The sequence below is a fragment of the Durio zibethinus genome, chromosome 26 (genome assembly GCF_047325235.1).
Source record: "Durio zibethinus cultivar Kanyao isolate XHJ-2024 chromosome 26, ASM4732523v1, whole genome shotgun sequence".
Lineage (NCBI taxonomy): Eukaryota > Viridiplantae > Streptophyta > Magnoliopsida > Malvales > Malvaceae > Durio > Durio zibethinus.
The window spans coordinates 1874322-1899099 of NC_143187.1; the positions used below are offsets into that span (position 1 = coordinate 1874322).

At 31.6% G+C, this 24778-nt stretch overlaps 3 protein-coding genes across 6 annotated transcripts; 2 read left to right on the forward strand and 1 right to left on the reverse strand.

Annotated features, from left to right (window-relative positions):
* Positions 1 to 4140: 4140 nt before the first annotated feature.
* Positions 4141 to 6064, reverse strand: TMM (Leucine-rich repeat (LRR) family protein). Its single transcript, XM_022860822.2, has one exon. It carries the CDS (start codon positions 5901 to 5903, stop codon positions 4437 to 4439), a length of 1467 nt encoding a protein of 488 aa, XP_022716557.2. The 5' UTR covers positions 5904 to 6064; the 3' UTR covers positions 4141 to 4436.
* A 2000-nt stretch (positions 6065 to 8064) lies between these two features.
* On the forward strand, positions 8065 to 11045 carry LOC111274434 (transcription factor IIIA). Of its 3 annotated transcripts, none has more exons than XM_022859080.2 (7): positions 8084 to 8258; positions 8341 to 8543; positions 8651 to 8776; positions 9252 to 9540; positions 9736 to 9971; positions 10127 to 10270; positions 10381 to 11045. In XM_022859080.2, the coding sequence occupies exons 2-7, from the start codon at positions 8412 to 8414 to the stop codon at positions 10546 to 10548; spliced, it is 1095 nt and encodes a 364-aa protein (XP_022714815.1). In that variant the 5' UTR covers positions 8084 to 8258; positions 8341 to 8411; the 3' UTR covers positions 10549 to 11045. The 3 variants fall into 3 exon arrangements, with proteins under 3 accessions (XP_022714817.1, XP_022714815.1, XP_022714816.1); XM_022859081.2 differs by having other exon boundaries at positions 8363 to 8543; XM_022859082.2 differs by lacking the exon at positions 10127 to 10270 and having other exon boundaries at positions 8065 to 8258.
* Positions 11046 to 13026: 1981 nt separating this feature from the next.
* Positions 13027 to 24215, forward strand: LOC111274435 (topless-related protein 4-like). Of its 2 annotated transcripts, none has more exons than XM_022859083.2 (25): positions 13027 to 13378; positions 13615 to 13794; positions 13870 to 13983; positions 15217 to 15375; positions 15476 to 15653; positions 15763 to 15913; positions 16865 to 16986; positions 17286 to 17448; positions 17584 to 17693; positions 17791 to 17860; positions 18152 to 18225; positions 19046 to 19141; positions 19223 to 19318; positions 19699 to 19826; positions 19969 to 20203; positions 20281 to 20457; positions 20536 to 20634; positions 20822 to 20965; positions 21798 to 21908; positions 21995 to 22174; positions 22292 to 22420; positions 22502 to 22597; positions 22786 to 22974; positions 23385 to 23551; positions 23636 to 24215. In XM_022859083.2, exons 1-25 carry the CDS (start codon positions 13299 to 13301, stop codon positions 23826 to 23828), a joined length of 3441 nt encoding a protein of 1146 aa, XP_022714818.2. In that variant the 5' UTR covers positions 13027 to 13298; the 3' UTR covers positions 23829 to 24215. The 2 variants fall into 2 exon arrangements, with proteins under 2 accessions (XP_022714818.2, XP_022714819.2); XM_022859084.2 differs by having other exon boundaries at positions 16865 to 16980.
* Positions 24216 to 24778: the final 563 nt, after the last annotated feature.

The window sequence follows — 24778 nt, forward strand, 5'->3', positions numbered from 1 at the left end:
TTAAAATTCATCACAACTAAACTATTCCAAAACTACGTTCTGTCTGTTTCCACAATTGCATTCAAGTACTTATTCTTTTAATTAATTAAATTTTTAGACCTCGATTTTTATCAATTAAATTTTTATTAAAAAAATTACTATTTTTCATTCAATTGATGATTTAATTGAGTAAACATAGATATTTGAGAATTTAATTAATTTTAAATAAAAAATTTAAAATTTAATTAATTGTAATAAAATATCAATAATTTAAATGATCATTAAATTTTTATTTAAAAAAAAAAAAGAATTGAAACAAAGGAGAAGAAGCTTTAGTTTCTTTGTTTGGACAGATATAAGATAGTGCCAAATGTTTTTCAATTCATAGAAATCAAACACGGTGATTTAGGCAGAGACAACATTAGATTAGGCTTCCGTGATTTGATTTGATTTCATTTCAGGTTGGTCTCAACTTTGAATTTCCAGATCATGCAGCTCATAAGCTCCAACTTTTTAATATAACATTAATTTTTTTGATTCGGAGTATATATTAGTGAAGATATTGCTTTTCCAATCACATTAAATTAAATTTTTTGTTTGAAATCTTTCATACTCTATAATCAATTTGAATTTCAATTAATTTAAAATCAAATCAAATCAAATCTCATTAAAAAATAAAATTTTTTAAATTTATTTTTTTTAATTTATAAAATTTAAAATCGAAATCTTACTTAAAAAATTTAAATTTTTTACTACTCAAACCAATAAACGTTATATAATTAATCAATTTTATTTTATAGTTTACTCCACCTTATACATATTCCTTAATATGTTTGAACTTCCAAACAACAGTAAAAATTTTGCTATTTTTATTCAACATTTTCAATTCCAAAAATGTTTGAGGACCCCAAATGACTTATGTCGTAGTTAAGAGGTCAGGTTTACGGGTCATATAGAAAGTATTTAACAATAGTTAAAATAATATATAAATAAAAGTTTTTTAAATTAATAGTTAAAATTATTCACCTTTGATATTTTGGTGATGACTTGACATGTAGAGGTGAACTATTTTTTTTTTTTTATTTATTGCGGGGCATATATTAGTCCAAGAAATATCATATTTTATTTTAATTAAATAATAATAAATATTTTTTAAATAATAAAATCTCATAATTGAGATAGCAGTGGGATTAAATTAAAACTCAAAAGCATCTAGTTTCCCTTTTTTTATCTGTATTGCTTTTAAACCTAAAATTAACATTCATTTAATGTTTTCGAAGATTTTAAAATTTAATTTAATTAATTTATATAATTATTTTTTAATAAAAATATTTAAAAATTAAAAATTAAAATTAAAATACCTGCGAACATACGTAATTGTTAAAGAGACTGTGTAATTTAGACAATGGGTTGGCATCAGCTGGGGATTGAGCTAGATGTTGTACTTGGTAATGTTAGGTTCCAAAAGAAAATACAATAACAAATGTTGGATAAGATCTCAATAATTGCACAATAATTTGTTTTGGAAGATGAAATATAAATAATATCTAACAATCATTTTTTTTTTCAATAGTACCAACTGATCACTGAAACAAGTCAGGCTTGATTTAATGGCTATTTTATGCATCTATGTTTGTGTCAATGATCTTTTATTTAATTAGGTTGGTAATAATACAAGTCAATGATAAATAAATGTTTAGTCTTTTATTAAAGGTTAAAGATTATAATAATTTTAAATATGATATTGTAACGTAATATGAAAATAATATGATTTAAAATTTTTATAAAAATTTAAATAAATTTAATAAAATTAAAAAATATATTTTTTATTTTTATATTAAGATAAATTATAATATATATTTTTTATATAAAATATAATATAAATATATAAATTTTTAATATTTTATATAAAACAAATACACAAACTCTCGGGACAGTAAAAATCTTTATTCAAACAATTTTGTACGTTTTAGCTATGACCAACAAATCTTTTATATAACCAACAAAAGAAATGTCTTTAAATTACAACAAATTGGTTTATGATTTTTTATTGGTTAAATATTAAAAATGTCTTTTAAATTGTATAATTTTATTTAAATAAGTTTATATATTTAATTTAATTGTTTAAAAATAGTATCGACCAGCATTAGCTCAATTTGTAAAAAAAAAGAAACATTTTTTTGTCAATTAAAAATTGATTTTTTCCAAAAAAATATTTTAAAAGTAAAATTGTGAATACACTGAATCATAAGAAAAGGAAATATATTTTAACACCGTCTTAAAAAAAATTTAAGATAAGACAAAATCTAAAAACAACGCTAAAGATATTACAAAAAAAAAAAAGAAATATAATAAATAACTAATAATTATTAATATTATACCTATAAACCTAATAATTTAAAACACAAGATAGTGACACAATATGAATATAATACAAATATATGCAAAAAAAATATGATTTAAAATTTTAACAATAATTATATTTAAATTTAATAAAATTAAAAAAATATATTATATATTTTTGTATCAGTACGAATTATAATATATAATTTTCATATAAAATATGATATAAATATATAAATTTTAATATTTATACAATACAAATATATGAATTGCTAAATTTATCTAAATGTCAATTTAACACAATATAAAACATCCAACAGAGTAGGAATTTCTTGGGTTTTTTCCTAAGTTTAATAAACAATTGATGGAACACGACAGGAGATGATAAAATCTTTTAAATATTATTCACAATTGGAATACGAAGGAGTGAGGCTTGGCCTTTTCGTGCCTGCCTGTTTCCATGCACCTGGCTACAACACACTGTGAATGAAGATATGGTAATTAATTTCAACACGCTATTGAAAATTGCATCAAAGAAGTTTTAGCGATACAATACTTTTATAATTCAACCAATATCTATTAAACAATTTCAGAATAATTGTTCTGTTGTAATTAAAATTAAATAAGCAAAGTTTACTAAAAAATAAAATTTCAAGTTTTTTTTTTTTTCTTGATCGTCTGATGAGATCTTAACCATTGGGTTGGTTCAATACGTTTGAAGGCTTAACTACATATTCTTCCTTCTGCATTACAGGCCAATTTGCTTTAGTTGGTAGGCCTACCAATGATTGATACAAGAAAAGGATGCAGTAGCTTTATTAGCTCTACAAGACAAAGATGAGGAGGCATCTGTCCCAAGATTATCTGTATTTGTCAGTCCAACCAGATTACAAGGAATAAGGAAATGGATATAAAATCTAGAAGAATGCTAAATACTCTGTTTGAATCATGATAAATTCAATCATGTCAATTTGTTTTGTAGTTCAAGACAGAAAGCTAATGCTGCTAGAAATCAGAATCATTTGTTTGCTTTTTAGAAGGTTTTTTCCTTCATTCTTCAATTAAGGAATTCTGAATCTTATCATATGCAGTGATTGTGTGCTAATTTTGTCATGAAATGCTGATATTATATATATGGTACCAATTTGCTCATAAATTGACATATTTGGTCCAGCTACCTCTAGACCATCTATTGGAAGGTATAGCGAAAAAAGGGTAATTTCTTAGCTGTGCAATTCACAGCAAATTAACACCTTAACTTAAGCAATTGATTTGTATTATACAAAATAATAACAGCTGGGACTCCTTTGAACTGCATTTTCAAACTAGGGAGATGCTGCAGTGCCTCCAAAAACCAATGCATGGTCAATACATCATGTGAAGAACAAGAAAAGGCCAAAAATTATAGACTCAGAATCTTTGCTTAATTATATAAACCTTAATTCTATCTTGGCTTTCAGTTTTGTCTTATTCTTGTAGAATCTGAAAGGAATATTGGAGACCAGGAAACAGATTATTATATATACGTGCAACAAGTAGAAGGGTCATTTACATAAAGCTGTATCTATGTCAATCTTTGTTTTGACATTGGAATTACAATTCTCTTCTGATAATTTTTGTTTACAAGAGAGGCCGTAGCTTAGGATAAGAAAAGTGGTTGCATGTGCTGGAATTTAAAACTTTTGACTTTTTACATGTTACCTTTTAAGAATGGATGCAGGTAGCAATTGAACTAAACTTCGGCTCTTCCAAATTTTTGCATGTATCATACTCAGTTCACAGCCTCATATGGGTTCCAATAATAGTCATTGGCATCAATCCACGAACACCAGCCATTATTGTTTTCTATTAGAAGAAACCTTCCAGACTATATTTGAAGCCATCTGGGTTTTCAGCTTCATCTGGTGATAATTAGACATGTGCAATTCAATCAAGAAGAGGCAGATTTTTAGTTGTTGAGATTTGTTAAATGCTCTACAAGCTTGTTAAAAAGCTCAATCAGTAAATTGCCGAAGGAGAGCTGGTAGGAGTAATTTCTTCAGGTAAACAACAATGGATTCATTTATGAGACAGATAGATGTACAAAACTGCCATTTACAAGCCTTTGTTTTCCCTTACAGAAACATCAAAACGAACAAAAATAAAGTTGTTAAGTGAAAGAACAGAACAGAAACTGAAGTTTTATGAACTGCTCCAGTTGATACATATATTGTTCTTGTCATGTATTCATTTATGTTTGATGAATGTTGCACTGTCTTTGCTGAACCGGGTTTAGGTGTATCACATAAACCAATACCTGCATCATCCAAAACATCTTCAAAACCACTATTTGCATTATAACATAGTCCTGGATTGTTGTTAAGCCTCAGCTTTCTCCCCATCTTCCACACCTTTTCTCTTCCAAATGGAACAGGGCCACTTAAGTGATTATCATTCAGCCTTAGTTCACAAACATTCTTCAAGTCCCTGAAGTTGCTTGGAATGGAACCATTGAAGTGGTTGCCATCAAGGTAAACAACCCGAAGGCTCGGTAACCAGCCTAATGAATCGGGGATCGGTCCTTGTAAATTCATGTTTGATAAAACTAGGATCATTAAATCCTTCATTCCATCAAAGTAATCACTAGGAATGGCAGTTGATCCCATTTGGTTGCCTTTGAGAATCAATGCTTGGAGGGAAGTTAAGCTTCTTAGTGATGTTGGAAATGGGCCGGACAAGCGATTATAGCTCAAATCCATAAGCATGAGCTCTTTCAGCCCACCAAATGAATCAGGTATTGGGCCAGTGAGACGATTATGGCTAAAATCAATTTTAACTAAAGACTGGCAAGATCCAAGGATAGATGGGATTGAGCCCATTAGAAGATTTTGGCTTAGGTCTAAAACATTCAAAACTGGGAAGCTAAAAGCAGGAATTGAAGCGGTTAATTTGTTCCCACTCAAATCCAACGACCTTAGGCCAGTGATCTGGTCTAATGAAACTGGAATTGAACCATTGAGATTGTTTTTGTGAAGATCAAGAACCCTTAAGCGAGTAAGATTGCCTATTTCACTTGGAATTGGACCAACATGCCCATTTTCCCTGAGGACTAAAGTCTGTAACGTGGAACCCAATTGGCCCAAAAACTTTGGGATTGGCTGAGGATTATAACTGAAACAACGGTAAAAAAACAGTGTTCTAATACGAGGTAGCTTGGTAATGGACTCTGAAATATATGACTTTGTCTGGTCGCAGGTAGGGAAAGCAGTGTCATCGGACAATGCCCCGAAAGACAAGGAGACAACGTGGTAGACGTTTTCTTTGTCTGGCATGCACTCGATGCCATGCCAACGCCCACGGCACACGTCTGGGATATCCGTGGCCCAATCGTTTCCCGTAGCTCGCATTATATCGTAAACTGCCTCTTGCTCCTGGGGGTTGGTCCGAGCCCCATTTTTGTTCATTGAAAACCCTGTTTGAGGCCCGTCAATGAGGGTAGATGGGACTCCAGAATCCGACATGATGACTGTAAAAGGCCTAGCAAGTTGGAAAGAACATAAGACGATGAGAAAAAGGGTGCGTAGGAAGACGTATGAAGCCATTTTTGGGAAGAGTGAGAGTGAAATTGTGGGCTTGGACTTGATATAGGATGTGGGGAAAGGACAGGAGTTAATGAGAGGGGTCAGGTTATTGAATGAGATAAAAGTGTACAAAGGACAGGTTGGTGAATACAATGACGTAAAACTAATTGTGGGTTCACGAGAAATGAAGGAGTTGAAATAAATTGTGATGGAGTAATTTTGCATTTATGTGTTTCACGAGAATTTTGCCCCTGGAATTGGGACTTGGGATCCACTCATTTGGACATAAGATTGAGTCCGATTCAACCTGGCCGTTGTCACTAGTACACCTTACGCATAAAACAACACACACGACATGTTTCATAGTGATATAAATGAGTTGATATATTTATGAATTATTTGAGTCTGATTTGAAATAATTTTAAATTTGACTTGATCATTGTTAATACAATTTTGAATTTAAGTAATTTGAGTGATCAAATGAGTTAAATTCGATTGATATAACATTGTTAAACTATACTGTTGTTAAGTATTATTTATTCAGAGAGCCGAAACCTTTTTCACAGTTTTGTTCTTTAAGAAAAGCATCTCACTCCAATCTTTATTATTAAATGTAAGAGTACAGTTTCTTCTTCAACACTGATCTCTTTAGTTAAGGGTGTGAATTATGTATTTTAAAACGAATGATTCAGATTTTCACAAATAACATCATTTATTAATGTAAAACTTGTTGAATTATATTTATTATAAGATGTGAAATTCATAATTCAATATTTGATTATAAGATGTGAGATCGATTCCACCATCAACAAGATGTAATGGCTATTGAAAACACACAGTTCACATCCTTAACAATGAAAGTGTTGAAGAAAAATAAATAATCTCACATCTAATAATCAATGATTGGACTGTAACCTATAAAAATGTTTTTTTTTTTCAAATTAATAAACGATCGTAAAAGCCTCTGTCCTTAAAACAAACAATAAGTAGCAGGCAAAGTTTAATTTTCTTGTGTCTACATATTTTGTTTTGTCGCATGCGGACGTAATCAGATTAAGGCATTCTTGCATCAACACATTTTATTTTGCTGTATGCAGACATAATCAGACGAAGACATTCATGACTTGTTTGCTAAAATAGTTCCCTTTAAATATTTTTAATTACGATAAATTGATAAATAATTTTAATTTGTAGATTTGATATTTTGAATTAAGTGATAGATAGAGAAGCATAATGTGTTTATGAGTATTAAGCATTTAACTTATAATTAATGGATAACAAATAAATGATATATAACATGTCCAGCTTTATCAACGAAAATTAAATCTTTAATAAAGAAAGAAGGTTCATTAAAAATCATATAATTAATCTCGTGATGATTATAACTATTACAATAATTATTACTATCAAATCGGACAAAGACACCAGCACACGTATTTTTTTCTTTAAACACGTGAAGCATAAGTTGATCTTCAAGATCTTTTATCAACTTTTTATAATCAAAATCTAATTTAAATATAAAATTATAAAATATGAGATAGTACAATTTTAACAAGTCTCTATTATGTGTAAGTAAAGATAGAATAAACTTTTAATGTGATAAATTTTGAAAAGATAAAAAAAAAATTGATTCTGATATCATATTAAGTATCAAATTTAAAATTATTTGACAATAAATAAAAAAATTTAACCTAAATATAAGATTATAAAAAATTAAATATTTATTATATACGAGATAATTTATGTTAATAGGCTCTCATTATATATAAATAAAAATAAAAAAACTTATTATATAACAAATTAAGAAATGAAATGACAACGAAAAAAATATCTTTGGACTTGTAAATTAAATCAATTAATTTTAAATTAAATGTTTAATAATAATTTAAATTAAATCGGGTCACCTCTGTTGGGCTTTTGAAAATTTTATCCACGACTCAGTCGAGCAGGTCTCGAACATATATGACTCTTAAAAAATATTATAAAATTAAAAAAACTATTTTTATTTTAATATTCAATATTTTAAAATTTAAATTAAATAAAATTTTTTATTAATTAAATAATATTTCAAGCTTATAAAATTCTGTTCAAAACAAGGCCCGAGTCAAAGCGTACAAGTAGCAGATTTGATTGTGCATTATTTTTATTTTATAATAATAAATCCCTGAAAAATACCATTATTTTTTTCGCCTCTAATTTAACACGAATTTTTTATATATGAAAAAAAAGGTCAATTCTTTAGGGTTTGAGCTTAATAATGTATGTTGTCGTTTACTGTTCAAACTCAAGTTTGGAGTTTTGAGATCAAGCTTTCCAGTGCTTCTGTTCAGTTCGGCTGGATCACACCCTAGATCAAGCGAAGCCCTTCAACCACTGGTATAGCACTGGTTTTCTTGTCTTTTTCGTAGTGTTTCTGATTTGCTTTGCTCTATATTTGAGAGCCGCGCCCTAATTGCAGATCACTCTATAATTCGCGACAGGCAGCCATCGCTGAAACCCACTTTCTTCCGAGAGAAATAGAGTAATCAAATGGATGAAGAAAAAGGAGAAAGAGCAGAAGCACCAATTTTCAAAGACAGACGCCGTTATGTATGCAAATATTGTGGAATCTGCAGATCTAAGAAGTCTCTCATTACCTCTCACATCCTCACCCATCATCCGGTACCCACTTTGATTATGCACTGTTTGTTCGATTTTTCTTTAGAAATCGACCAATGGGTTCTTGATTTCTCTTTATTTTTTTTTTTTAAACTTTGGGTTTGGTTCAGGAGGAAATCGACGATGGAGGAAAGGAAGAAGAGGAAATTTCGTCGTTGAATACATGTGAACAATGTGGTGTTACATTCAAGAAGCCTGCTCATTTGAAGCAACACTTGCAAAGCCATTCTCTTGAGGTAGTTTTTCTTTTTACTAGTAATTGGTTTCATATTCAAAAGTTTTTAATAATGTTCACTTGAACTTTTAATTCTTACAGGTAACAAAATGGATAGTTTTAAACATGATTTTGGGTTTTTTTTTTTACCACCTATTTTTTTATGACTAGTTTGTTTTTCCTGTGAGTTCTTATGTATTAAGGTTTAGTACTTTTGCAGGAATCGTTGATTTTTATTAAGAAAAAAATCAATGGATGTTATTGCGTGAAGCATTGGATCCCACAGAAAGAACTCCAAAATGCGAGAGGCTGTATTGTTACAACTTGAATGGACCAGTATCAGGTTGGGAGACCTCCTGAGAAGCTCCATCAAGTGCGCCTCAGTCACGCGGTGTGGTAGTATACTTTGAGGTTTGAAGAGTTGTTTTGTGCATGTATAGATCATTGTTGGTTGCTACATAAACTAGTAGCTTCTAATACTTTTTTTGTTGTTACAGAGGTCATTTGTTTGTTTAGTTGATGATTGCCGTGCTAGCTATAGGAGGAAAGACCACTTGAATCGCCACCTTCTTCAGCACCAAGGAAAGCTTTTCAAGTGTCCAATTGAAAACTGCAATCGAGAATTTTCAATTCAAGGCAACATGAAAAGGCATGTGAAAGAATTTCATGATGAAGAGTCAACTTCCCCTGACGTTGGAAGTCAGAAACAACATGTTTGCCAGGAAGTAGGATGTGGAAAGGTGTTCAAATTTGCATCAAAGCTGAGAAAGCATGAGGATTCTCATGGCAAGTTGCTTTTTTTTTTTTTTCCATTTTTCAAAATTATATCAAGGTATCTGATTTGATGTGTCTCCAAGTGAGTGAGATGCATAAGTTATACCTTAATTCAATTATTCTTAGTTATTAAAAAAAGAAAGTAAGCACTCTTGATTGGGAGGTAGTTATTTACATGTTGTTTGATGGATGCCTTAACTATTACAGTTAAGCTGGATTCGGTGGAAGCCTTCTGTTCTGAACCAAGTTGCATGAAATATTTTACCAATGAGCAGTGCCTTAAGGTTCATGTGCAATCATGCCACCAATATATTACTTGTCAAATATGTGGGAAAAAGCAGCTGAAGAAGAACATCAAGCGGCACCTTCGATCACATGAATCAGGAGTTGCATCAGAAAGATTTAAGTGTGATTTTGAGGGTTGTCTTCATACATTTTTAACAGTAAGATACTGTGAACCTTAAATATGCAATTTGTTTACATTTAGTCGTAAGAAGTTGAATGTGTACAAGAAAGTGTCAAATACTAAATTCTTTTCTGATTATAAACCTTTTCTTTTTTTTTTTTTTTACCAAAGTACTGAAATATTTTATTCCAGAAATCAAATCTGAAACAGCATGTCAAGGCTGTGCATGAAAAACTCAAGCCTTTTGCATGTGGCTTCTCTGGTTGTGGCATGAGATTTTCATACAAGCATGTTAGAGAGAACCATGAGAAATCTGGGTGCCACATATATGTTCCTGTAAGTTATTTAGTTGTCGATGACTCAATGTTATTGCAAGGCTTTGTCTTGTGTCTTTGGTATTTTTCATGTTGGACAAAGATTCATGGTTTTAGTTGTTTCCTGTTCAGGGGAACTTCATAGAGTCCGACGAGCAGTTTCAGTCAAGGCCAAGGGGTGGGCGGAAGAGGACATGGCCCACTGTGGAAACGCTTATTCGAAAAAGAGTAACTCCACCTCAGATGGATGCGACGATGGATGCAACGATGGATCCAGGGCATACACTTGGTTGCTCTTAACAAATTAGGACTAACCTTTATACTATATGGGTAATATATTTTCAATAACCTTTAGACTACAGACTTTTTAGTAAAACTAAACTTGGTAATGAATGGGCAGAGTGTATATTAATATATGTGGGTTATATATATTTATTTATTGTTGCCATTGGTGGTTGTTTTATCCATAAAATTGGGTGAGGGAATTTATTTTAATACAATAAGCTAGTTGGTTAATTGTAAAATGCCTTCACTCTTCACCGCAAAAGAGCCTTTACCCCTACACTGACCGGTGCCAAGGGCTCGGATGCATTTGTGTTAGCCCTTCAACATTACAACATTGGGTATCTTTCCTAACAGAGATTTTCTGATAATTATCTTCTTAAGATTTGGATGTCAACCCTCAAAGGGAGCATATAATTTACAATTACTGTAGTACAATTAATCAATTATAATTCAGTATTGGTAGGATTTATAAAAAATTTATATGAAATTTTAATTTTTAAAGTTCAAATTCATAGTTTAGATACTATGTTAGAGATTTATAAAGTTTCAAGTGTTATATTAAATATTTTATTATAATTTAAAAGTCATTTATAGCATTAATTTTGTGTTAAATTTTCAAAAAAATTATAAAATAAAAAATATGAAATGTTAAAAATATCTCTAAAATTAACAAATAAAAAAACCAATACATATCAATCAAAAAAATAGAATTAAGTGTCAATAATTTAGGTAATGTATTTTAATTTCATTAAATTATAAATTATAAATAATCTAATTACTATAGGCGGATAAGAGGACTAATCCAAACACGTCTAGTAATTATGCTAAATGCCTCAGAGAAGCACAATTGTAACAACAAGATTACATATAAAAAAACTAAAATTTTATAAAATTACAAACAATATTATTATAAGTAATTGGTTTATTCAACATGGAAATGTTTAGGTTGAAAAGAGATTTCATTACATTGAAGCATAATTTTGCCATTAAATTATTTAGTATCATTTTGCTCTTTAAATTTTCCAATTGCCTTTCCAAAATAAAATTAAATTTAATTAGAGGAACTTACTGATATATTAAAACTTAAGTTTAAGTTCGAGTTTTTTTCATTATAAAATATAGATAATTTTCAAAATTATTACATTTAAAATTAGATAAAATTAATGATTTACATTTTTGTATCTGTAATTTTCATAATGTAAAAAAATGCATAAATCATGAAAACTTTAAAAGATTAGTTTCTAGTCTCTTTTCTTTTTTTATAAAATAATGATATCATACACCATTCACAGTTCCACATCACCCCTTTGTTCTAGCAAATAAAAATAGAAATATGTTTGTTACATTTTTGCCTTCCTTAAAAAAAAAACAATTAAAAATAAACAACTATGCTTATTATCGAGGCACACGCAACTCTGATAAATAGATCTACTTATCACCGTGATATGATAAGTTCAGTTAATAAACACATGTCTTATCACCTTTTTAGGCTTTATCACTTACAGTAAACCACCGAAATTCTAGGCGCGTTAGACAGCTTAGACCGATCTGTGAGTTATGCTGCCTAAGAAGTTTTATACACGTGAGAGAGTTTTTCTGGATTAATTGGTCACAATCAATTCATCTACGTGTTAGTTTGGTTCACATCTTGACGCGCACGCAGGTGTGCGTGATACCCAATGAGAAAAATAAAAGAAAGAAATAAATGTTTAAAAGGGAAAAGTATGGTGCGTGCATACCATTGGAATTCCATGTTCAACACAGGACCATTGTTAATCTTAAACCATCCAAAATAAGATCAAATGATGTGTTTATCAATAAACTAAATTCATATTTTAAAAATATTAAAAAATAGAAAAATAATAATTTGTACATAATAATTTAAAATATGATATAATAATATAATATAAAAATATAAAATAAAATGATATAATTTAAAATTTTAATAATAATTATATGTGTTTAATAAAATTAAAAAGAATATATTTCATATTTTCATATTAACATAAATTATGATACATAATTTTTATATAAAATATCATATAAATTTTAAAATTTTATATGATATAAATATATAAATGATCAAATATATTCAAAAATAAAAAAAAATCATAAAAATTTTCGTTAAATTAATAATTAAGAGTTTAACGAATAATATTAATAGTGTAATTAAAGGAGTTTATATTCTTATTAATAATAAAATTAAAAAATTGACACATTTAATTTATTTTTAATATTTAAAAAAATACATGTGTCATTCTATACGCTTTATTGGTAAAATTTAAAAACTTTAACAATTTCTCAAGTAAAATAACATAAGTAAGTGCAAGTCCATTAAAACCAATGCTGTTGGCAGGCCACCGTATAATTTACTCCCCACTTCCAGAACTACCCTTATATAAAATGGTAATTTTAATTTTTCCAAACACGCCAGATTTCTTCATTTCACATTCCTTTTCTCTCTTTAAATTCTGCAGACTAAAAAGCGAACAAGAAACGTCTCACTACATAAATCGACACACCCTCTCGTCGTTATTCACAACTTTCTCACGTCTCGATCTGCTCTTTCTCTCTCTCTCTTGCTCTTTTCTTTTTCTGTCTTAAAGTCAATCCAAAAGCACTCAACTGTTCTTAATTTGGATCCGTGAAATTAAGCCCTAATTTTGTGTTTTCTTTGAAAAATTTCTTGAATCGATCCGTTATTTTTTTTTTCTTTTTTCTTTGGATCGAAGAGAGATAGAAACGAGGAAAAGAAAAAAAAAGAAATGTCTTCGTTGAGTAGAGAACTGGTATTTCTCATACTTCAGTTTCTTGATGAAGAGAAATTCAAAGAAACCGTTCACAAGTAAGCTTAATTTTCGCTTTATCTTTTTTTTCTTCAATTTGGTTTTGTTTGGCTACCTTGAAAATCGGAGAAAAAAATGGACAGGTGAAAGGAATTTCAAATATTAGTTTGAGTTTCAATTTTCTTAAATATCCTGTAATTATTATTAGTTTGAGCTTTAAAGTGTTCATTGAATTATAAGTATTGAAGTAATGATTATATTTTATATGTTTGTTTTGACCGTTGAAAAAAAAAAGATTGGAAAAAGAGTCAGGATTTTTCTTTGATATGCGATATTTTGAGGATTGTGTAACCAATGGGGAATGGGATGAAGTCGAGAAGTACTTGTCTGGATACACAAAAGTTGAAGATAATCGATACTCTATGAAAATTTTCTTCGAGATTCGAAAGCAAAAGTACCTCGAAGCCCTCGACAAGTAAGTTTATTGAGTTATTGTAAGTATTAGAGTAATGATTTTTTTTTTATTATTATTTTAATTTTTCTTTTGTAGGCGTGACAATGGTAGAGCTGTGGAGATTCTTGCGAAAGATTTGAAAGTGTTTTCGACGTTTAATGAAGAGCTTTTTAAGGAAATTACAATGCTATTGACTTTGGCAAACTTTAGGTAAGTAAAAATGTTTTTGTAATGTGATTGCTATTCTGAAGCATGTTGGATTATTATTGCTCTAAGAAGGTTGATTGTGAGGATTTGGGAATGTGAGTGGTTTACTGCCGGAAAATGCATAATTTAGTATCTCTGTGGTGCTAGAGTGGGCTATATTGAGGGTGGTTTAATGTATGAGTTTTAAGTATGCTCTGTTTCAATAAAATGGAATGCCATATGAAATTGTATGTCATGCATTTGGGGAAAATGTTATTGGGATTTTAAGTGTAAATGTGTCTACGTAAGTAGAAACTGTGTTATTAACCAAATAATAAATAAATAAATAAATAAATAAATAAATAAATAATACCAATGCATTTAGCTTTTCTCCTTGAAATTCCATTTTTCTATTTAATCATTTGATACAACAACGGATATAAGGAACCCTCAATTTTGAGTGCTAAACTTGAATGCCCTTTCTTTTTGATTAAAATGTACTATTATGTATTTATGTTATTCAGATAAAAAAAGTGTTTATGTTATTATTATTTTTTATTTTGGAATTTGATTGCAGGTTATTGGTATTGCTTTTATAATATTAATAGTATAAAATTTCAGTTTGGAAATTTCATTGAACAATAAAACCTTTTTCTGGAAGTTTTCAAAAAATTCATGATTACCTACAAATTGTTAGCAATAACTGTGCTGAGTATCATTATCAATCATTTGAAATCTCTATACAGGGAGGTCCGGTTTAAAGAGGTCACAAGACATTTTCTTAGATGCATTATGAAAAAATGTTTCTCCATTTCTAAATTATAATTAAGTGCTTAAAATTTTGAAATGCATACAACATTTTTACGTATGGATAATTGGGTTCTAAAATTTCTATGGTGGTGTTGTTGTACTCTCAGCTAAAGAAGGTTATAGTCTAGAGTTCTATCCATGTGCTTTTCTGAAGAAAACTGGTAATTGGGTTTACTGAAGAGGGAAAAGAAATGTGCACAACCTTAAGCAAATAAAATAAAATAAAATAAATAATAAAAAGTGAAGAGATTTTTTTTCTTTTTTCTTTTTGTGACGGATAATTACTTATCTAGAATTACTAGAAAATAGTCAAACTCTGCCTCCATAGGAGTGATATGAACTGTGTTTACTTCCCTGCAGTTATTTACGCTGAATGGACAAAATTATTCTTAGTTGTGAGAAATGTTTTTATAGATGTTTCATTATTCCTTTGTGAATAATTTTCAGGGAGAACGAGCAGCTATCCAAGTATGGAGATACCAAGTCGGCTAGGGCTATAATGCTTGTTGAGCTCAAAAAATTGATTGAGGCAAATCCACTTTTCCGTGATAAGCTTCAATTCCCCACCTTAAAAAGTTCTAGGTTGAGGACACTAATCAATCAGAGGTAATGTGAACAATGTTGTGTTTGTAGTATTAATTATTGACTTGGAATTATATGTTGGATGGGATTTTTTATGCTTTCACTCTTGTTTGTTAATTTGCAGTTTAAATTGGCAGCACCAACTTTGCAAGAATCCAAGGCCTAACCCTGACATAAAAACCCTTTTTGTAGACCATACTTGTGGTCCACCAAATGGAGCTTGTGCTCCTTCACCTGTAACCAATCCTTTAATGGGGTCCATCCCTAAAGTGAGCGGTTTTCCTCCAATAGGTGCTCATGGTGTAAGTCTATAAGTGACCAGAGTACTCTTTGTTGTTGGGTTTAAGGATGTTCTGTTTTCTGTCTATTGTCTTTTGTGGTTATTTATGCATCTGTTTACTTTTTATTCAGCCTTTTCAACCTGCACCAGCTCCAGCCCCAGCACCACTTACGGCAGCACCACTTACGGCATCTCTTGCAGGATGGATGGCTAATCCGTCTCCTGTGGCACATCAAGCAGTTTCAGCTGGCCCTATTGGTCTATCTGCATCTAGTAATGCAGGTAGTTATTATTAGCTGTTAATCAATTCTGATGGGTTATTAGTCCTATACCATGGCGATTTTATAAGTTTTAGACACATTTGTGTCTCTTTAAACTTGATAATCTTGTCACAATGATTACATTTCAAGAAAGAGAATGCATATAATATATGGAATTTCTTATTTTTACAAAAAAACTATTAATTAACCGACAATGAAGTTTGCAAGATGGTGATGCTTTATTAATAGTGGTGATACATACTTCTTTAAAAGTGTAAGGAGCATATATTGTTGGGATATCCAAAGCTAAATGCATTTGATGAAAGTAGATCTCCTGACTTGTGATGGAGAGACTATTTTCAAATTTTTCATCCTTTTGAGAATGTAATCCTTGATTTTGACTCTCATCCTCTTTCAAGATTGTCTATCCTACTAGATAACTGGTATTATCATTTAGAGAGCTTGACTCAAGTATTATTAAAATAAATTTAATAATAATTTTTAGAATTGCTAGCGTGCTCTTGACAGTTTTATATTGTGCTAGAGGGGTAGATTGGATGTAAAAACTAAAATTGTGCTAAAATTATTTCATAAGATGCTGGAGAAAATTTTTCTTTGTTTTGGGTGATTGATTCTTTATTAACTAGTTATTTGCTTTATTTTTTATTTTTATGTTGACTTTTACATGTAAAATTATGTTTTAAGACCATTTCATATGCATTTCTTTGTATATTTTCTATCTTTTGGTTTTAAGATTCTTTTAAATATTTTTTATGGTCATGTACATTTAACTTGGTTGTGCTTATTATTACAACTGTTTGATTAGAATTTTTCTTTTGCTCACCGGAATCTGCTTGATTCAGCTATTGGATTATTCCTTATCTTTTTTTTTTCTGCATTCTACTTTGTTATTTTCAAGTAGGTCTTATCATCTTTTCTTTTCCTTTCTGTTTGTATATATTGTATTTGGTAGCATCTACGGCAAAGCGCCCTAGGACTCCTCCAACTAACAACCTGGCAATGGACTATCAAACTGCAGATTCTGAGAATGTAGTAAAGAGACCAAGACCCTTTGGAATATCTGAAGAGGTACAGGTACTATATCTTCTCCCTTTCCTTCTCTCAAGTCTTATTAGGTTAAAAGTCTGAACGATGCATTTACTTGCTATCTTGAAATTATTTAATCCTTTTTATAGTAATTTTTATATTTTGCTCCCTACTTTTTTGCAATTTTGTCCTCTTATTGACCAAAAGATGCTTATGTTAAAACTTGATGTTGGATATTATTTAGAAATCCCTTATGTCTTTCATGTTTACTTTTGCTTTTCTCTTTCTTTCATCCTTTTATTTGGATTTAACTCATTTAGTTTTACCTGGCTTATTTTGCTTTGCAGATGAATAATCTAGCAGTGAATATTTTACCAGTCACATACCCTGCCCAGAGCTATGCCCACTCATTATCCGAAGATTTGCCAAAGAATGTCTTCTCAGATTTAAGTCAGGGTTCAACTGTTAAGAGTATGGATTTCCATCCAGTGCAGCAAACTTTGCTTCTCGGTTAGTACTTTCTTTTTTTTTTTTTTTCAAAAATTGGCTTTTTTGATTTTGGTTGCTCGTCATTTTCTGGTTGACTAAGGTTTTTTCAAAGAAATTTGACTTGTCTATTTTTATGTTTTTTCTCGTCGAATTTAGTTGGTACAAACATTGGTGATATTACAATCTGGGAGGTTGGGAGCCGAGAGAGGCTTGTTTCTAAAAAATTCAAGGTTTCGGATCTTGGTGCATGCTCAAGGATCTTGCAGGTAAGCTTCTTCTGTCAGAAAATTCTAGTTGTACTATATCCGCTAGGTTCTTAGGATTGATTTTGATACTGAGCTCTGTCCAATGTCTGCTTTCTAGGCATCCTTGGCTAGTGAATATACTGCTGCAGTGAATCGTGTTATCTGGAGTCCAGATGGTGCCCTTTTGGGTATGTTCCAGCGGATTTGGATGTTGACATCTACTATAATGGTTATTGTGTGCTATTCATACAATATATTGCTAAGTGCTTAAAGCAAGTATCTATTTAAGCTTCAAAATTACCTTTTAAAAAGTAGAGTACTTGCCGGGCTCCTCCTTGCCTCTCTGTTCTCTACCTCCCGCTGTGGTGGATGAAAAATTATTGAAGCTCTGTACACCAATTCCAATGGCTAATTTGGCTCTTAAATCAACAGTTTGGCATCTTCCAGTGATGGTAACTCATATTTTATTTTTGGTACAGGTGTTGCATATTCCAAGCATATTGTGCATATATATTCATATCATGGCAGTGATGATTTAAGGGATCATCTGGAGGTACGTGTAACATTCTTTGTGGATCAATCATATTTTTGGCACTTTTATGAATCATCCAATCTTTAAAATCTAAACCATCTTTGAAGGTCAATTATATCTTTCACATAAGTATAAATTATATATGTATGTTTCACATATATGCTATAGACATCCATCTATCAATAGGAGAAATAAGTTATCCATAAATTAATTATATGTGCCTTTTAATAAACAGCCACCAAGTAAATTAATGATAATTTTCCATAATTTGGCTGATCTTCAGTAAAATAAGTTCTACCCATGCAAAGTGCTATTTAAGCCTTCTAGCTTGGCCAACAGAAGCGGAGATAGTAGCAGCAGTGGGTTGATGTTGGGATTTATCTCTCTACTCTTAAGGAAAAAAAAAAAGGAAAAAGAAAAGTCATCCACACAATAACCATGTGCATCATTTCAGCCTCTGAATACCAAATGCATTAGTGATAATTTGGGCCAGGTACCCTTGTTAGACTAAAATTGCCTTGCTGTTCTAATCTTCTGTTAAAAGATGGATGGCCGGGTGTTACAACCATAACAATTGGATGGCACTACGGCAGTTCTGGGGGATAAACAGGTTGAGGTTAATTAAACATGGTGCTGTGAGATTGTTGCTGCAGAATTGCATTTATACCCAATAATAATTTTTGCAATGTCATTACAGGAAGCTATTATCGGGGGTTTAGATTCTTTTCTTTTTCCTTTCTAGGACTGCTCCCCCTGTTTCAAGAAGGTTAACTAGTGATTAAGTTTTTTTTCTTTTATTTTGTTGACAGCTGATTGCGTTTCTATTTATTTAATTCTCCAGATTGAGGCTCATATTGGTAATGTTAGTGATCTTGCTTTCTCTCAACCAAATAAACAGTTGTGTGTCATAACTTGTGGAGAGGACAAGACGATTAAGGTTTGCTTTGTTCAGAAATTTTCCATTCATTAGAAACAGTATGCCTCTTGATTACTATTTGAAGGCTCCAACATTGTGCAGGTATGGGATGCTGTTAATGGTAATAAGCAGTACACTTTTGAGGGTCATGAAGCCCCTGTTTATTCAGTGTGCCCACATCATAAGGAAGGCATTCAGGTATCAGTTTTTGTTCTTTTTCCTTGTTCAGCTTTTTTTATTTATTTATTTTTTGGGGGAGGGGTGTGATGAAGCTGGTTGTAGATATCAAAATCTCCTTAGTTTTACCAAAATGAAATGCATTCATTCTGTAGGCCTCCGCCTTAAGTGTTGATGATAACAAAATTATACCAAAAAAGATGGAATTAAAATCTTATTCTCACAGGTTCTGCAACTTTTACCCTTTCAAATTAAAACTTCAGAAATTCTCATATTTTTAATTTTTTTATGCAAATGAGAATACTTATGCCTACTGGGTCATTAGAATGTGTCTCTACTTATTTGCTTTTCTATTTTAGATATGCTTACTGATGACTGATGATTTCTTTTCCATCCACTAGTTCATATTTTCCACAGCTATTGACGGAAAAATAAAAGCTTGGTTGTATGATAACATGGGTTCAAGAGTTGATTACAATGCACCTGGTCATTCGTGCACAACAATGGCCTACAGTGCTGATGGGACCAGGTATGGTTTTCTTTTTTCTTTCTTTTCAGTGGCCTGAATATGGTTCCATTTGTTTTCTTACTATTCTGTAATTTGATTCTGTACATTTTCATCTTATATTATCTTATTCTATTTTGGTCTTATAGTTATATATTCATTGCAGGCTATTCTCATGTGGGACTAATAAAGAGGGTGAGTCACACATTGTTGAATGGATTGAAAGTGAGGGTGCTGTCAAACGGACATATCATGGTCTTGGAAAGCGGTCTGTGGGGGTTGTGCAGTTTGATACAACAAGAAATCGATTCTTGGCTGCAGGTGATGAGTTCCAAGTCAAATTTTGGGACATGGAACATGTTAACCTCTTGACAGCCACTAATGCTGACGGTGGATTGCCGGTAATGGGTCTCTTGTTAATGTAGTTATTTTCCTAAAGCATCTCCTTTAAGTTCGCAAGTATGACACATTTTTTCAGGCTTCTCCTTGCCTACGCTTTAATAAAGATGGAATTCTGCTTGCTGTCTCGACAAATGAAAATGGAATCAAAATACTTGCAAATGCTGATGGTGCTAGGCTTTTGCGCTCCATTGAAGCTCGTGCACTTGATCGTGTTCTTGATGCCTCTAGAGCTGCTTCTACGGCTGTGGCAAAGGTAAAATAACCTTTCTGACACTTTTCAGAGGCCCCATATCTGAGTAGAACATAATTGTGAATGCACCATTTCTTTCAGGGACCCATAATTGGCACATTCGGTGCTTCAAGCTCAACTACTGGAACAAGCATTGCTGTTGCAGATAGAAGTGCACCAATGACAGCAATTGTTGGATTGGTAAGCATTGATGCCTGTCATGGGAATACCATGATTCTTCTATGAAGAGATGTGCTTGGTTTTCATGTTAAGCTGTTCATATAGCAGAACAACTTTCACTGGGCAAATCTGGAACCTGTTGAATATATTTGAGTTCCTTGGTTGACTAAATCGCAATTCTTTCAATCTGTACTTGCTTTTCTTGCAGAATGGGGACAGCCGTACTTTGCCAGACGTGAAACCAAGAGTCACTGATGAGTTGGAGAAATCTAAGATGTGGAAGCTGACTGAAATAAATGAACCATCTCAGCTTCGTTCCTTGCGTCTTCCAGAGAGCTTGATGCCAATTAGGGTATGCATTGCTCTCTGACCAAGTCTCCTGTTATGTGATGTTAATGCACGCATCATTTCCACATTATTTTATGCATTGCTGCTTGAGGACATTTTGAAGTCCCATCTGGAATTAAATTTGGGATGGTTCTTCAATAATTTCTGTTTTATCATTTTCATTTTTATTTCTTTTTCTTTTTAGTTAATGACCTAAAGAGAAACCACTTGATTTGAGTCCTGAGGAAAAGCTTAATAACTGCATCTAGAATTTTTTTGGGGTGATTTAACTTTAGCTTTGTTAATGTCAACACAAAATTTATGGTTTTCTTTTTATTGGTAAAATTTGAAAAAACTTATGATCTGGTTTGCTCTTCAAATGAGGATATAAAGGTTTAAAATGTATAGTTTTTGTTATGCAGGCTTGTGGACATGCTGAATCATTGTTTTGTTTTTATTCAATGAGTCATGATTGACCATATGCTTGTTTAAGTATTTTGATCAAAATAATGCTATCAATATCCCAAAATATTAAATTTTCAAGTAAAGGAGTAGGATTTGTTTTTTAGGGGTGTGTGTATTTATTGATTTTTTTTTTTGGGGGGGGGGGGGGGGATGGGTTTAAAATCTTTTAAGATTGGGCTAAAGAATTGGCTTCTTTCATTGAGCTTCTATTTTCTTTTCTTCATCTTTATTCCGAAAGCTTTAGCCTTAGTGTTTCCCTACAAAGTTTAAAAACTTCTGCAACTAAATATGCTGATTTTTTTAAGAGAAAGGCTGGATATGAAGCATATGCTTAAGCTGTGAGTTGTTTCTTTTACCTCCTGCCCCTAACTATTTTTTCAATTTCAAAACAGGTTGTTAGAATGATATATACAAACTCAGGAGGTGCCATACTAGTATTGACAGACAACGCCGTACACAAATTGTGGAAATGGCAGAAGAATGAGCATAACCTTTCTGGAAAGGTATTTATACCTTGACCTTAAACACTGCGTTGTCTATCATCTAGTTACTTGTGGGCCACCTATTTACAATGCTTTGTTTCGTCTAGGCAACTAGTGCTTCACCACCACAGTTATGGCAACCTTCTAGTGGAATATTGATGACCAATGATATATGTGAGACAAACCAAGAAGATGCTGTTCCATGCTTTGCTCTCTCTAAGAATGATTCTTATGTCATGTCCGCATCAGGAGGGAAAATTTCCTTGTTTAACATGATGACATTCAAGGTAATTTAATTTCTTGGAGTCATTTATATATATATATATATATATTGCATTTGCTTGACATGTAGATGTAATTCATGCTGGTCACATTTTCCTTATATGAGCTTATTTCTTTGGCAGACAATGACAACATTCATGGCTCCACCACCTGCTGCAACTTTTCTTGCCTTCCATCCCCAGGACAACAACATTATTGCCATAGGCATGGATGACTCTTCAATTCAAATCTACAATGTCCGGGTTGATCAGGTACTTGTTTTATAAGTGTAGAATTTAATATTTTGAGTAAATAATAAAAGCACATTTGTAGACTTAAATTGCTTTGTGCAGGTCAAAAGCAAGTTGAGAGGTCATCAGAAGAGAGTTACTGGTCTTGCATTTTCAAATGTTTTAAACATTTTGGTGTCATCAGGAGCTGATGCACAGGTTTGTTATATTTGACTAGTAGAATTATTGAAATGTTAACAGATCTTTTACTATTTTCAGTATTGAGATGTGTTTGGAGGCAGAAATAGGCTATTCACAAATTGCTAATCTTTTCTTTTGTCATCTTTTTTTACTACTTATGAGAACTTGTAGAATTCTGGAATTTTAAGATCCTCTATTTTTTCCAGCTGTTTGTATGGAGCATGGATGGATGGGAAAAGCAGGCTAGCAAATTCTTGCAGATTCCTAGTAGTCATGTGCCAAACCCTCTTGGACAGACCCGAGTTCAGTTTCACCAAGACCAGACACATCTACTTGCTGTCCATGCAACACAGATAGCCATATATGAAGCTCCAAAACTAGAGTGCCTTAAACAGGTAGATACATCATGCTCTGATTTTTTAGGCTTGATGTTTGTAATACTTGCATTTTTTTTTTCTCTTATTAAAGGTGAATAAGGTCATTTTGAAGATCCTTTAGAGTGATATATAGTTTGACTAGCTAAGTTGGTTTTGCATACTCACAACAACTAAGTATATATATCTTTTAAATGTTAAAATGAAATGAAGTGTTATACAATTTGGTACCTGACCATCCCATGCTCCCTTTGATACCTCTCTCTTGTTAAATCACTTTTATCTCCTATTCTTGTCCTAATTATATCATGTCTGCCATTTGTTTGTCTCCTGAAACTACTAATTGCTCATGCTTCAGAAATAGCTAGTTTTAAGTTTTGTAATGACAAATTGTTATGTATTTATTTTGTGTATTTTGATTCTTGTGACAGTGGATTCCCCGAGAATCAAGTGGCTCGATCACAGATGCTGTGTATTCATGTGATAGCCAGTCAATCTATGTAAGCTTAGAAGATGGAAGCGTATGTATTCTCACTTCCACAACCCTCCAACTCAGGTGTCGGATTAATCCTGGTTCATATCTACCTTCAAATCCTAGGTATGCCTTGCCCTCACTAACGTCAGACATAACATTCTTTTTGTATATCTTTTTGCCTTTGTTGCTGACATTATTGTTTGGCAGTGGTAGGGTATATCCGGTAGTGGTCGCAGCACATCCATCTGAACCTAATCAGTTTGCACTTGGACTAAGTGATGGTGGAGTTCTTGTTATGGAGCCACCAGAAGACGGAAAGTGGGGTTCCTCGCCGACACTTGAAAATGGTGCTGCACCTACTATCTCGTCTACAGCTGGATCTGATCAACAGCCAAGGTAGCAACAGTTTTTCATGGTTATAACTGAAGACAGTGTGTCCCAATTTTATTTTAAGGGGGAGCAGTGGGTTTTAGGTTTCTAGCTTTAGAATACACAGGTATGTATGTCTTAGAGTGATAGGTCCATCATTAATTTTAGTGGGTTTTAGACTTGGGGTATTCCCTCCGTAAATGGCAACAAATAGGTACAGAAACGTTGAATATAATTAAAAAAAAAAGGTAAGGGAGGAAATTAGTGATTAGCACTGAGTTTTTGCCTCTAATATTTCCCAGAACAATTACTATAAGTATTCAGGGTTTCTACGTATTCTGGTATCATGTAACAGGGAATTATCTGATCTTTGTTTTTATTGTTATTAGAAACAAGTAAGTCAGGTTACAATCTGTCATCTATAATTTTTTCTTAAAAAATTTGTACGTGTTTAGAGATGATAGTCTAACTTGCTTTTGGTGAGTTTTGATTCAATTTTTTAGGGTTAAAATTTTTTTTAAGAAATTAAGTTTTGAGTCGGATTAAATAATTAAAAAAAAAAATCAGATCGAGTAAATTCAATTTGATTTGGTATATATGAAAGTTATTTTTAATTATTTATTTAATTTTATATTTATATATATAATTTTATATTTATATTAAAAATAATATTTTATTAATTTCAAATTAATTTGAATACGATTTATATAATATAATAAGATACAAGTATAAAAAACATCATCAAGTCGGATTCAGACTTAATCCACTGTCATCCTTGAGTTTGGCTCGAAGACGGACATGGTTATATTTTGTTAAGTTAGAATCACTGGGAAGGGGATTAGGTCGGGATTATGTCTTGATCGATGAATATCAGACTTATGGCCTGCAAGTTTTAAACATGGCCTACCTTGAACAACATGTAGAGCTAATGGTTAGAACTTTTTCTATTTTTTGGGCAAAACTTTGACTTTATTTAAAAGA

Bases quoted from the DNA above. Each gene is read 5' to 3' on its own strand.
- TMM (XM_022860822.2), bottom strand. From the start codon at position 5,903: ATGGCTTCATACGTCTTCCTACGCACCCTTTTTCTCATCGTCTTATGT.
- LOC111274434 (XM_022859080.2), top strand. From the start codon at position 8,412: ATGGATGAAGAAAAAGGAGAAAGAGCAGAAGCACCAATTTTCAAAGAC. The intron at 9,541-9,735 runs GCAAGTTGCTTT...TAACTATTACAG, and splicing joins AAAGCATGAGGATTCTCATG to TTAAGCTGGATTCGGTGGAA. The intron at 9,972-10,126 runs GTAAGATACTGT...ATTTTATTCCAG, and splicing joins GTCTTCATACATTTTTAACA to AAATCAAATCTGAAACAGCA.
- LOC111274435 (XM_022859083.2), top strand. From the start codon at position 13,299: ATGTCTTCGTTGAGTAGAGAACTGGTATTTCTCATACTTCAGTTTCTT. The intron at 13,984-15,216 runs GTAAGTAAAAAT...AATAATTTTCAG, and splicing joins TTGACTTTGGCAAACTTTAG to GGAGAACGAGCAGCTATCCA. The intron at 20,966-21,797 runs GTATGCATTGCT...ATTTCAAAACAG, and splicing joins AGAGCTTGATGCCAATTAGG to GTTGTTAGAATGATATATAC.